Genomic DNA, 15,263 nt, shown 5'->3' with positions numbered 1-15,263 from the left:
TGAGGCAAGGTTAGCATGCTGGTGGCACTATCTCAGGAGAAGGAACAAGGAAGGAGGGAAAGAAGGTGATGGCATACTTAAGAGACATCTAGATCCCCGGCTGGAGGCTTTTGAAGCCCTTTCTCAACAGCACCTTGTATGTCTTGTATGTTCCATAATGGGGGAATCATGTTTCTTTGATGATCAAATTGTGGTCAGAATTTGGAGGTTTTTGTTCTGTGCATGCACAGCAGTGGCTTCTATCATTACTAAACAGCTAAAGTTTATATCTGGAAATGGTGTCAAAACAAATTTTAGGAGCAGCATTACTTGAACTAGTATTATTTAATAATTTGCAATGTTTGGTTTTGGGGGTGTGTGTGGTATCTTGATCACAGACCTCTTGAGGATCACAAGGGCTACAGATACTTTCTTCTCCACCCCCTTTTTTGTTTATTGTTTACCTTATTAGAGAAATCAATTTTTACTCACCAGTATGTAATATTTTCCCTGTGAGGGAAAAATATTTATGAAAACATTGAAACATACGTCTATGCGCACATGTTCAAATGGGGAAGACCGAGAGCACATTACTTTAGCAACACTAGATCATTAATCTCTAGGTATCAAGGAATTCAAATGGAAAAATGCTGACTGGAATATTTTATAACAAATTGTCCTGAACATAAAGCCTGTATTTCAAGAATGCTTAAACATAATATTCAGTGTGGACTCTGGCATTCACATACAGCAAAAAGGCACCACAATATTTTTTAATGATTTGTAGTCAAAAATTGGCCCATCTTTTAAAATGTTTTTGTTAGTTTCTGTTTTTCTGAGAAGCTGTAAATCAAGATGTTACATATAAATAGATTCCTTACAAAAAGGTCTTTGCCATTAGCTCTTATAAGACATCATTGCTAAAATGAAAATAAAACATTTCATTTGTTATATTTTTGCATTTTTATATAAAATAAAAATTTGTCTTTTCTGTCATGTTATCTTCCTCAGTACTGATGTATTCGTGGAAGTGGACATGAGGAAGAGCATGTAACACCTAAGGTGGTGCAAAACCTTGGCTGGATCTGGTGTGTATTTGTTGGCTTTCACCCTGTGCGTTGAATCTGCTGAAAGAAGAGAAAGTTCTGTTGTCAGCTGAGCAGTACAAATCTGTGTCAATTGCCTCCATGTTCCGATTGCTTAAGAAAGGGGTGCTCTCAGCTATCAGCTCCTCATCAGACTCACTGTATGAGGCACTGCTGACTGAAAAGGAATCTCTAAGCATTCTGCCTCTGTGAGACAGGTGGCCATTCAGTTTAGATCTCCTCCACCGCCTGTTGCCGCTGCCTGTTCTCTTTGGCTGTTCTAGTGCAGTGATGTACTCATGGGTGGTCTCGTATTCATCATCCTCTGTGATGCGGAAGGGGCTGGAGGGCAAGCTTCCTGTGCTCTCATTCAGATAGTTCCTTCTTTGGTAGTAAGTATCATACCTCTGTGTATCTTGACAGGGGGCTTGGTACCTTCTCAGCAATGGCTGTTGCTCCTCCACTTGCAAATTAATGGATGCAGCTGGGGGAAGTGAGACCGCATGAGCAGAATTAGGAGAAGTTATTTCAAAGGTGGGCATGTGGGCTGAAGCTGAGCAGTGGCAGTCAACAGGGGACAGGCGTGCTGGGGTGGTCAAGGCAGAGACATATCTAGAAAAAGAAACAAGGGCATTGGTATCCAGCTTAAATCTTAGAAAAAAGGCTGAGTCTTTCAACACATTTTTTTCCCCATTCCTATAAATACTTGATCAGGATAAAATAAAAGAAAGGGGGTTTTCTCTGAGATTGAAGTAGATCCACAGAGTAGAATATGATTTTTGTCATAAGAGAAGGGGGAAGTCTACTGATCAGACATAGGTTTTTCAGTCTAAAATAAGAGCTGGCAGGATTTTGAAAAGAAGAAAAAATACACAGGGTTATGATAGACATTAGTTAATAAAATGTCTGACTTATCCATGGAGCCAACTCTTAATTTAAATTAGGTATCTGGCAATATTAAACATTCTGATACACTGAAGTACCTGAAAATCCTCAGTATGGTTTCTCTTGGGATGAATTAGCTACAATGTTAAATATGCCAGAACAAAAGTCAAGACAAACAGATGGCTCACCTATCATTACCAGGTTATGGTGAATGTTCACCAGCCTTGGGTAAAATACATATCCAAATGTTAATTTTGGAGAGATTCATAACATAAAGTTTTAAATTCTTTTTTCTTCTATGTTTATTCTATATGCTTATTAAAATTTACAAATAGTCATGGGAATGCTTTGTGAACTTAAATGTATACAACATGACAATGACCATGGTTGTATTAATGTTTCCTTTTCTTTTTTTTCTTCCTTGTTTTCATTATATTTTGATGCTGATTAGTGATCTTACATAAAGATATCTGTTCTCTCTCCCACTGACCTAGAATATTTATATACTGTGTGTGCTTTTTTTACTTGGGATGGATATAGGCTACGCAGTTACCTTCTTATCAGTTTTTATGGTTCATAATTACTTTTTATGAGAGACTTCCTTGTAATATTGAATAGCATTTTTATTTACAGTCACCCAAATAGCAAAAAACAGTAAAATCAAAATTAAAGCAGCTGAATCACTAAAGGAAAAGGGAAAGTTAGTTTAACTTATTTCTAATGCATGTGTGCTATGAAGAACAAAAGCTATCACTTATCAGAGTAACCAGGCAGGATGGGTTAAACATCAATTTAATGAGTAACTAAAAATAGTCACCCAGATCTGAGCCTCTGCTCTCATGATACTCAAATCCAGTCTTAAAGCTACATTAGAATCACATTTAGGCACTTGCAAAATTGCTCCCGAAATTGTTGATTGTACTTTCTGTTCTGAAACCTAGTTGGAAGAAGGGTCATTTGCATAATATATAATAACTGTACCATTATTTCTGCCTCAAATACTTTCAATGTGACAGGGACATAATGTCCTCCTTTGGAGCAAAAAAGGGTTAAAGCAGCCACAGAAGCTATCTGTGCCACTAGGGTTATATAATCTAAATGTATCTTTCTCCACCCACATGAGTCTAACATTATCCTTAAATCATTAGGAATAGTACATTATGTACGTTGTTTGCTGAAGTATAAAATACCAAATCATTAAAGTAGATTTTTACTACTTACTATTATATGAGGTGACTAATTCTCAGTATTAATAAATGTATTTCACCAGACCATTTAAGTCTTTTACAAGATCCTGTGGGTTGATAGTTGATAATTGTATGGCATATACACATTGGCAAGAATATTTGATATTCAGTCAAATATTCCTGCCACTGTATATATGCCATTTTCTCATAAATGGAAATTATTTTATTTTGAATATGTCCAGGTATCAAAGTTCAATGCAAGTATCTATTTCAGACAACTCTTCACTGAAGCTTATAGCTTTATTTCATAACTGAATACTGATTTAAATAGATCACTGTAGCAGAATCATGTATTTACAAAACAGATGGAACATTTTGTTTTATTTCAAGAGCAATTCAGTTGCATTTTACTGTATTAATGCAGGTATGCTTTTTAGATGAAGAAGCAACACTGAAAATTATGTCATGTTCTTTTACGGTCAGTCATAATTCCATAGTTTTCAATGGTTCTACTGTATTGTTTGATTCTTTGTCATTTTAACTGATGCTTTATCAACATGTGTGTAAAATTAAAAATAATGACTTGAAGTTTGCATTTTGGTTGTTAATGTTGTTAACACTATTACTGCATGCTTCTTTAATAAAACATAACACTAACAAAAAGAACCCAAAGTGATTTGAATTCAGGGTGGTTTCCCTCCCCCCAAGTATTACCATGCTCTTATTATGCTCTTATACCTTACTGGCAGGTAGGGAAGGGGCAGGGAAGAGAGATGGAAGGAGAGATTGAGATTCCACTTAGAGAATCTCTTTTTCCATTTCATTTCTAATCATTTCAGGGACGCCAATACAAAGAACATAACAAAAAGTATTTCAGTAGTGTCCGTGGAAGAATACTTTGGCCAACTCTTTTCTTGCCAGACCCTGGGGTTTGATTATATCTAAAACAAACTGCACTCATTAGAGCCACACTATACTGAATCATTTTTGTAAGAATATGTTTTACCAGAAATGCAGCCGGACAAGAAAAGAACTGGCCAATAAAATTAATCTGGGGTAGAGAAAGGCACTATCAGAGTTAATTTTGAGCTGACCAGCATATAAATAATTTTTAAGGTGAGTGAAAAGAGAATTTGCTAAGCTAAAATAAAAATGACTGGATTTGGTAATAACAAAAGAAAGAAATGACTGGATTATATATTTCAGGAAGATTTAGCATCTATTTATGCAGTTCTACAAAGGTAAAGATCAGTTTATTATTGTTTATTCTTTATGATATAGCCTCACATCTCACAACTGTATTTATGTACATAAATACATAAAATGGTCAAAAACAGACCCAAGTCCAATAATTAAAAAGACAAATTTACAGTGACAGGCAAAACATACGCCTGAGGGAACACCCAAGTTTTTAAGGATTTCTGAAATGCTAATTTATCTGAACTTTTACAATGATGATTATATGTCAATCTGGCGTATGTTAATTATATTTTCTTGGTTGTTTGCTACAGGATGTTTATTTCTTCCATTGCATTTTGTTTTGCTATGTGCTAGTGAGTTAAGCCATTTGTTGCTGATAAAAGTTGTACTGAAAAATACAATTTAGAATTTCACTTAAAGGAAAGCTTCAGTACTGCAACGCATAATGGAATAATAGAGTTGGAGGTCTTCTAGTCCAACCCCCTGAAGAAAAACATTATTCTCAGTTATGTTAAACAATGAAACAACACTCTTTTGGAAAGTGGCCTAAGTGGTCTGATTCTGGTTTTGGTTCAGAGCAACGCAAACCATTTAATATTGAGGCATTTGTTTTTATCAGGCATGTCAATATAGTTCATATTAAGTGGTTGCAGCAAAGATATTGGGGATAGGTTTTATACTTCTTCTACCTGGGAATTATTTTAAAAGGTAGTTTTAGATAATTTCCAGAATCTGGATGAGGATATTAGAATTCTGCTATACACAGCGTTTGTGATAAACTCTTCCTTCAGAAAATAATAATAATTTAGCATTTTTATTTATGTATTAAGCTACACATCTCCCCAAAGTGACTATGTGGCACATGAGGTTTAAAACCACCACAACTGTTAACAAAAACCAAGCAATTTAATGAAAGCAAGTCTAATAATCATTTAGAAACAGATCCTCAAGAAGCTGAGGAAGTTAAGTCAATGATCTGGCTTTTTGATTTACAGTTTGATTTATTGCTTATGTTATATAAATATAAATTTACAACCTGTACTTATCCATCTTCTCAATTAACTCTTTTTTTTAACCTTCTCTCCCATTCTTGTCTTATCCTGTATTAGAGCCTGGCCATTATTTGCGACTTCAGTATAAAAGCAATGAAACACTGTTTTGACAGGCCATTTTAGGGGGAGGACATATTGTTATTTTGGAAGATCCATTAAACAGGAGGCTATACCATTTACGTCAATTTAAGTCATTTATAGGGTTAAGCAAGTGCATAAATTATGCAAACTGATGCAATTGACAGAAATGATGCCATTGCAGATGTTTTAAAGCAAGGTAAAAATCATATAAATGTCACTGCTTCATCCAAACTACTTTGGATAGAGGGAGATATCCAGATAAAAATCTGAACTTATTGCACTTAAAAATCTGCTAAGGGGGGAGGGGGGGTTGCTATTAAATTGAGGTTTCCTTGTATAAATGATAATAACAGCAACAGAAAATGAGACCTCTCACTATGAGGTGAGTCTCGAAGGGAATCCACAGAATCTCTGTACTGCATCATTGGCCTTGTCTGTTCCTCAATGGAGTGTGATGCTTCCCGCCGAGCATGCGCTTCCATACAGGCAGGACTGTTGCACTTGCTGGTTCCCACAGAAGACAACATCATCCCAGACTGACAATCAGAAGTGAGGCTTTCTGTGCGGTCCAAGCTCCAGGTGTGGCTTTCATGTCTGCAAGTTAAGCCAAATGATAAAGAACCATTGGATCATGATAGAAATAGATATTTCCTAAACTTAACTACTTGCTAAAATGGACTAGTTTTTCCAAGCAAAGTTCCTAAGCCATATTTGTAAGGCTTGTGAAATGCAAGTACATAAAATTATAAAGGAATAAGGCAATCTGTGACCTGTTGGGTCATTGTTTCAGAGATATTTCCTTAACAGATTTTTCAATGCCTTCAACAATGACAGAGCTTTTAATGTACTGCCTTCACTGGACAAATTCTTAAAATAAAATGCTTTATGATAATTCTTATAAAATGTTTTATAAAATTTGCCAAATTTCGTAGGTCCTGGATTTTGGAGACAAGTTGCCCCTTGGTTCAAAAATTCATGCTCAACGATGCACTGTTTCACCCAGTTAAAGGTTACAAACATGACACTTTTAGTAGTTTAATAGTAGATTTGTATAACATTTTTAATCTTATGTTATAATTAATGTCTAAAATGATAAAAGTGTACCTTATATGACAATCAGAGATAAGCTAAAATGTCCAGAGGTCATTATTCTCTTGAACTACTTGGAATTTGACAACTGGACAAGATAATAATGGATTCTCCGTGCCCTTACTTTGGCTAAAAGACTGATACTGTAGTATTGGAAAGCTAAATTTACATCCCCTTTCATTCAGTAGTATTAGCACTTGCCACCTATTTTAGCAAACTGCTTGTAGATGTAGACCCTGTATGGACAAATATAATTTGTTTATTTATGACATTGTTATCCCACCTTTCTTATTTTATACGTAGCTATAATGAAGTATAATGAAATATGGAACTCATTTATAAAAATACAATATATTAGAAACATGATAGTTATAAAAAGATACTAGAAATATATGCATGCTTGAATGGTAATTGCATTAGATAAATATTGTAGAATTGTAATTACTTACCAATAAAATGATGGATTTTACTTTTTTCCTTATATTTTTTGTCTTTTCTAAAATGCACATTACATCTTTTTCTTTTCTTTAAAATTTTATGCATTTTTTATCGTAATTATCTTATGATAAAATTATGACTTGTTTTCCTTTTTTGTCATCGTTTCACTTTTTTACAAGTTTCACTTAGGTTCATCTGTTTGAAAGCTTTGATTTAAGGGCTTTATTTAAATCAGTACCTAATGAATCTCCCACATTTTCACAAACATTGTATAGGACATCTGTATATCAAACAATACACAAATACAGAATACTCATATAGTAAAGGCCAGTGGTACAGCCAGCTCATTTTAGAGCTTCCTAAAAAAAAATTATGAAGACCTTACTGTGGACTTAATGATTTCATGGACATAAAAATAAATCAAACTCACCAGTATCAAGATGAGCTGAAGCTGATGCAATTGAAATTAAGTAGTAGAAAAGAAAGAGAAGACTCGATTTCTTATGCTTATCATAACTGGGCTGCTAAATACTGGACAAAAACTACAAGATGGCAGGAAAGTGTTATACCTTTCTGCATTCCCTTCTATCAAGAGTTCTCCACATCTCTTTATTGCTAAAGTTAAACCACTGCAGTACCCTAATGCTTCTATGTTTTAATGTAGTCTTGCCTTACTTTTATTTTTGCTCTTGGTTCTGCCTCATATACAGTATTCTGCAAATGGAAAGGCTGAATATAGATAAAATTAAAATAAGTTAAAATGAGGACTGAACTGAGAGATTCGGGAGGCCTAAGCCATCCAGTATGTGAAGTTCCTAAATACGTTTACAGAAGAAGTTTTGTGCATCACTATTTAAATGGTCCTCTGATCATATCTATCCCAAAGAGGTCGAAAAGAAATCTAAGCTATGAAATATTCCGCTCATACCTTTGGCTTGAAGTTGGAGTTCCTGTGGAAGAGGGATGTGATGGTGAACAGGAATGGCTCCCTGAAAAGGTAGTCTCTATTTCTCTTCTTATGACATGCTCAGTAGCAGGAACATTTTTAGATATATACTGGGAAAAAGACACAAGTTCAAAGATAATAATCCTTTTTCACTTTTGGGGCATCATTGTTCAGGGGTGCTTCAAAGTTTTTTCCTAATGGCCTTATAACAAAGGACATTCCATTTGGACTGTAGTATGGTAAAATAATAATAATAAGAAAGCTCAAAATTTCAAATAAGCCGTTAAACATAATACAGGCAACTTGCAGGTAATTCTGTGTATGTATAGTTAGGGTAAAGCCATCCCCAAAACTAGTAAAGTTAGCCAAGATCTTAGGAAGCAATTTGACGTCACCAACTAAACAATACCAAAAAGTGCATTCCAATGCAGATGTGGCATTTGAAACTAATATTGATATATGTATTTAATTTCTTGATTAATTTCTATTCAGCCTTTTCAAGGAATGTACAAGTCTTAGACAGCTTATACTTTAAAACAATACAGTTAAATTCCTCTCCCAAAATTGAAATTCAAAAGGTATGAAATAAAATTGAAATAAACTACCACTGACATAATTTATTCTTGGTGGATGATCAACCATACCTAGTATGTAGTCCTCAATGGAACTACTCAGAGGTGGTTTTCAGCAGGTTCTGACCAGTTCTGGAGAACCAATAGCGGAAATTTTGAATAGTTCAGAGAACCAGCAAATACCACTTCTGACTGGAGATTTTACAGTATCCTTCCCCTGCCACGCCCACCAAGCCATGCCCACAGAACTGGTAGTAAAAAAATTTGAATCCCACGACTGGAACTACTGTAACAAGGAAGGCAGCTTGCAGTAGGGTGCTTCAAGGTTTTGTCTTGGATCCAGTGCTCTTCAATTTCTTCATAAAAGATCTAGATGAGGGGCTAGAAGAGATTTGCAGGAGATATCAATCTGGGGGGAATAGCTAACACTTCAAAAGATAGACTTAAGATTGAGAAGGATCTTGAAAGGCTTGAACATTGGACCCTATCCAGCAAGATGCAGTTCAATGGTAAGAAAGGTAAAGTCTTGCACTTTGGCAGAAATAAACAAAGGCACAGGTGTAGAATATATGGCACCTGACTCAACAGTAAGAACTGTGGTCCACCATTTAGTATGAACCACCAGTCTGCTGCAGCTCCAAAAAGGCAATACACTCTTAGGCTACAGTGACACAGGAATATCAAGATCATGAGAAGTGATAGTACAACGTTGTAGTACATTTTACACTGCTCTAATGAGGCCACACTTGGAATACTGCATTCAGTTCTAGAAAGTGTGTCGAGAAGAGCAATGAAGATAAACGTGTGTCTGGAGGCTAAATTATATAATGGTTAAGGAAACTAGGTATGTCTAATCTATCAAAGAAAAGGATTCAAGGTCACACAATAGCTGTCTTTCAGTACTTGCTGTCCAAGAGAAGAGAGGGTTGACTTATTCTCCAAAGCCCCTGAAGGCAGAAGAAGAAGAAGCAATGAGTGAAAGCTCATTAAAGAGAGATCCAATCTGGAACTAAGGAGAAACTTCTTGACAATGAGATCAGTTAACCAGTAGAACAACATGACTCCCAAGTTGTGGGTTCTCCATCACTAGAGATTTTCAAGAAAAGATTGGACAACCAATCTTTCTGGGATGGTATCCTATGTTGAGCAGGAGGTTGGACTAGGAAACCTCCAAGTTCCCTTCCAGCACTATAATCCCATGATTCTATTTATCCAAAGATTTGTAAACACATGTTCAATTTAAAACAGAAAAGTAGATTTGGCAGGGCTTCTGAATGTCCTCTTGCAGGATCCAATCTGGGTTGGTCACTGGGACCAGAATTTTAGATTTCTGAGCTTTCAGACTCATGCTGGAGCCCATCCTCAGGGAACTTCGATCTAGCAGAGTGTCACACAAGGAAAATAGATTGGATCCAGTTGCTTAGTCCTGACTCTAGGAAGGATGGAAAATCCTACATAATAAAACACTGAGAGCAAATCATTCTCAGAAGCAGGAAAAATAGGAGAAATCTAAACAGGGTAATATGGATAAATACGGGGCTTCTCAAATTGATGCAAAGACAAATGGGGCTTGTATGGGAAATTAAAGGAGGCATGCCCAAGTAAGGATTATTAGGTGGCTTCTAGAAAATGTAGGTATTTTGCCAGAAAGAGTAAAAATCATAGTAGACTGGGGCTTGTAAGATATGCCAAAACAAGAAAAGACAGTTCTTTGGATATGTTAGAAATAATCATAGGATAAAACTACAAGAAAATAGATTCAGACCAGACACTAGGTGGAACTGCCTGAATGTATCAGACAGTGGAACTGGTTATCCACAAGGTTCTTTGTTGGAGGTCTTGAAAGAGGCTGATGGTCCTTGCAATTATGATGTCACAGCATCCCCCAGTTCCCCTTGCAACGTCTTTGCCCATTTCCTACAAGCAAAGTCAATGGGGAATGAGAACAGGAGATTGATGTCACACTGAATAACATCTTGGGATTCTCTTAAATTCCAGAGGTGCTGGAATTTCTGTTGTTAAGTAGTGTGATCATGTGTTTTTGCATTTTACCATCATTTTGGCTGAGCAACAGAAATTGCAGTCCCAATTAACTATTATTAAATGAGAAATACCAATATTCAACAGAAGTCAACATGTGGCTGAGCTTTTAAGATTATGCTTTAGTGTCTTCCATGGAGCAGATGTCAGACCAGAGGGACTGGGTTTCCTGCCAGTTCTATGCTTTGTCATGTCTGTCCTAAAACATGTACTTTTGCTTCCTTGCTGAACCAATTATACTATATAATTACTGTATGCCTAGGAAACATTAATATTCTCAATGAATTCATCAAAAGCCGATTCTGGAACAAGTCTTATAAGCAGGAGGTGTATCCTTTATTCTAGTTCAGGCAAACTTCCATCCCATTCCTTCCAAAGAAGTATACAAGAAAGAGAAGATCATACAAAAACAAATGTGGGAAAATGATCAAGTAAGCAGCCATTTTCATGGAGGTCTGGGAAGAGGGAAAGGCATCACAGAACACTGGTTATTTCACAGAGGCCTGCTATTCTGACACTCTGAAAAGATACGGCTATAGAGTGACTTGTATAAATCATTTGATGAGATGCTTTCCTTATAAGGGAAAAATCAGTTGTGTCTTCAAAGTCTCCCTCTCCCAAATTGTAGCCATTTAAAATCTCAGCTGTCATCCTGAAATTTTGGGGGCATGTCTTGCCATATTTGCAGATTGTTCTTAGAAGACCTAAGGAAGAGATTAAAGCAGCCACCCAAAGCCTTCACGTTGTCAGATTGTTTCACAGCTTCGAGAAATGAAGCAGCACTTAAAAGACAAAATGATTTTTCAGGTGTCTTATTTGGTATGTGGTGATCCCTCTGCAGGTAATGTCAAGAGCCCAATCCAAATGCAGCTTTCTCACTGAGAGGTTGCACATTTGTCAGCAGTTGAGGTTGATGCCTCTGGTACTCTAAAGGCTCACGAAATCCTCCTGCAAATGTATTTGTGCCCCCACAAATGATCATAATGGTACTGTTGTCTTTGGTAAAGGTAAGGAAGGAAAGAGAGAGGTGGGGGAATGGGGAAGGGAAGGGGAGAGTTGTAAACAGAGGATGGAAGGATGGGTCTAAAGAGGGTTCTGGTTCTGCCTTCTATGCTTTCTCAGGAGTCTTTACACAGGGAATTAAGACATATTACTCACATCAGCCATCTGAATTTCCTCAGGGTCCAGCCGAGGATGGCTAGGGCCGTTTGCTAGATTCCTGTTCTGATGTGCTGGACACATGTTTTGCCGCAAATGATTGTGCATCTGATTTCTCTGTTTTCTGAAGAATAAGTACATTGCAAGGTATTAATTCATATTGGAACAGTGGAGCAATTTTACTCTGATGGACTACATAATCCTGTCAAGTTGGGGGCCCTAGACTGAACAGTTTGGCTGGAAAATAGTTTTGATGCTTTTCTACTTTTGGTCTTGATTTCCTAAATTTAGAGTTTTAGTTTTGATATAGAGAAAGTCTTCATTCTGTAATTCACAAATCACTCCTAGTTTTCTGTTTAATAGTAATGTTTAATATCTTTAAACAATATATGAAGAAAAAGATACTGAAAGTATAAAGAAAAAAAAGTAAACATAATAATTAAAGCATAGGAAAATATATAAGGTTGGATCTTATTCTGAATATATAATTAATCTCTAGCCATGTTGATAAATTTAATTGTATTATAATTCTACTAATCTATAAAGAAGTTAATTTACAATGATCTTTTACTGTTAATAGTCCATAAATCTAGTGCCTCTATATTTTTGCAACATTGTTCAATATTATTTTAGCAGTTGCTAGAAAAAAATTTCAATGTACAATGTTCACAAATGGCACAGTAATCTAGTAGCTCATAGCCAGATTTTTAAAAATATTACATAATACAAAATTCCAGAATAATTTTGTATGTATACATGACTAAAATTACAAAGAAATTCTGTTTAGATTCTTAACATTTCCAATATGAAATTTATATTTTGTTATAATATGTAATTTATATATAAGCTAACATTGCATCAAATATACTTTTGAAATTGCATTTTAACTTCCTTTTAATTTATTAGCTGGTAAAAGAAAATGCTATTTTGTTTGTTTACAAGTATATTCAAATCTTGACTATTTTTCTTTATGAATACCATGTTTTCTTTAGTTTTCTATTGGAGTCATTTTATAACCATAATTTACTAATATATCTAGTTAGAAGAGTTGAAATTTGCATTTCAAATTTAGTCATGTTTCACCACTGTTTCTAATTAGGTAAAAGTTGTATCACAATGTTGTGTTCTGAAAATACTGAAACAGAAGATATTTCCTATCAATGTGTATGCTTAGTTCTCTATATGAAATCATATTTAGTACAGAAAGAATGAAATGATGATCAGTCAGGTAACATAGGGTTAAATTACACATTCATGTATGAAATTAAGTCATTAGGAAATAACCGGCACTTAAAAACTTTTTGAATCATACAGAAAATTTTAAAAGAACCTTTGGGAAATAACAGAATTTCTTTAAGTAAATAAATCAATGGATGGAGCAAAGTACCGTAAATCTAATTTTTTTTCGGACCTGAAAATAAGATTATTTTACTACATTTAATATTATTTTACTACATTTAATATTAAGGGCATGACATTAAACTGTAATTAGTTTTACAAACATCAATAAATTCACAACTTGGATTGATAATCTTGAAATTATCTGTTACTATTTATTGATAAGAGGGGAATTCATTGTTAAAAAGTTAAAATAATTCGGGAGCAAATTGTTATCATTGCAACCATTCCTAAGATCTTTGATATGATGAGAGAGTATAATATCCTTTTCTGTAAGACTGATTAATTCATTTGTTAACCGCAAGAATTTAAAAACTGGATCATAAATACTTCATTCTTTTATATTTCCACTGAATATTAATACCATATGGCAAGAAACTATTATTTAATTTCCTTAGAAGTTAATATTAATAGCCAATTCTTCTGAACATTTAAAAATGTGTCCTAAACTATCTTTCTCCTCCTCTCTGCCTGACTTTCTTACATATTTGTGAAATTTGGAATATCAGCACTGAAAACTGAGTGCACTTTTTTTTTCAAGAATGTTTGACCGTCTAAATGTTCTCAATGGGAACTTTTGCTTTGTGGAGCACTCTCCCTCCCAAGAGTAGATTTCCTTCTTTGTTCTTAACCTTTTAGGAATTGTTAAGAATGGAGCTCTTCTAGAGGACTTTTGGAGGGCAATGATCTTAACTGTGTAAAACAGTCATTATGGGATTAATATTCAAATTGCTGTTTTCCTTAATTTGTCTTAACCTAATTTTCATGTATTATGGGTTTTAATTTAGTTTATTATGATAGATGCACTGTATTTTGCAATTGTTAATTTCCAAGAGTCAAACTGATTTAACTATTTAACATATTTGGTAGGGGATTATGTAAGAATACAAAGGTGCTCTTTCTGATACAGGTTCTGTGACGGTGGTATCATTACTTCTGAGGTGAAAAAGAAAGTATCATATAGATCCAAAGATCTTTCCCTTTTAATCTCTGTTTTCTTCCCATATCTTGTGTAGTATATTTATTTGTAATCCACCTTTATTATTTTTTGCAAATAGCTCAAAGTGATGGAAATATCCATTAGACCTTCTTTGTCTTATTTTCTCCACAAAAACAACCATGTGAGGTGGGTTGAGCTGAGAGAGAGTGACTGGCCCAAAGTCACCCAACTGGCTTTCATAGCTAAGGTAGGACTTGAACTCATGGTCTCCTGCTTTCTAGCCTGTTGCCTTAACCACTAAACTGTTGTTAAAATGGTGTATAAGTTCCTTTTATTGCTTTTCTGATTTTTCCAAATACAATTTGTAATTTAATTTCAATAGAAGTCTGTGGTGTGTTTTCCTGGGAAGAAGTATATATAATTGTTCGTCAGAGGGTTTAGTGGATTAGGAAGTTCAAAGTACATACATTTGACTTAAAATGTGAATGGTATCTTTCTCAAACCTTGGTATTTTTAGGTTAATCAACATTGCAACTATAAAAATCATACAAATTTTCAATTAATTTTATAAAGAAAAGGCGTAATTTTAAAGCTCATCAAATCTCATAAACTACAGTCTTCATTAATATTCAAAGAAGGAATCCTACATTGTAGACACAATTTCAATATTTTGTAACATTCAGACCAGATACAACTGCTTTCTTTATCATGTGCCTGCTTTATGGAACAGCCTCCCCCAAGATATATGGATTGTCCCAACCTGGCCCTATTGGCCTTCAAGAAAGGGGATAAAGAGGTGGTTTTCCCTCCAGGCACAGGGACTAGGAGATTGATGGAGTGGTTGATGGATGAATGTGAGTTTTATTAGGGATGTCATTGTGTTTATTATTATAACTTTTTAGTATACTGCGTTTTTATTTTGTTCACCTCCCAGTTCCTTCTTGTGGATAGGCAACTCCATCAGTTTGTTTAATAAAATAAAGACATTGTTCCTTCTGAAAGCCTAAAAAAGTTAGGTTATGAACTTAGAATTCTCACCAGAATAACATTTGTTTCAAAAACTGTTTGGTAACTCATGAAGAAATGTAATAAAGACAGTCATAGTATTATATTCCGCTTAAACTGTATTATTTCATTGGAACTTTTATAAGTTGCATTAGAATGACTATAAACGAATTGTTACATTTCTTGTGATTTTACTTAATAATCCAAC

The 15,263-nt window shown here is 34.9% G+C and overlaps 1 protein-coding gene across 6 annotated transcripts in view; it reads right to left on the bottom strand.

Annotated features, from left to right (window-relative positions):
• Positions 1–557: 557 nt before the first annotated feature.
• NRG2 (neuregulin 2) overlaps positions 558–15,263 on the bottom strand; it is a 193,818-nt gene continuing 179,112 nt past the window's right edge. For all 6 annotated transcript variants that reach the window (XM_087930586.1, XM_087930584.1, XM_087930587.1 and 3 more), the window contains 4 exons: positions 11,713–11,836; positions 7,925–8,052; positions 5,839–6,063; positions 558–1,676 (listed from right to left, as the gene is read on the bottom strand). In XM_087930586.1, the coding sequence (XP_087786712.1) occupies positions 1,037–1,676; positions 5,839–6,063; positions 7,925–8,052; positions 11,713–11,836 (1,117 nt within the window). In that variant the 3' untranslated portion in view covers positions 558–1,036. The remainder of the gene's footprint in view (positions 1,677–5,838; positions 6,064–7,924; positions 8,053–11,712; positions 11,837–15,263) is intronic.

This window comes from Pseudonaja textilis, chromosome 3 (genome assembly GCF_049901715.1).
Source record: "Pseudonaja textilis isolate UNSWEBS1 chromosome 3, rPseTex1.2, whole genome shotgun sequence".
Taxonomy (NCBI): Eukaryota; Metazoa; Chordata; class Lepidosauria; order Squamata; family Elapidae; genus Pseudonaja; species Pseudonaja textilis.
The sequence above is the reverse complement of the archived record's forward strand: the minus strand, read 5'-3'. Positions and strand labels throughout refer to the sequence as shown.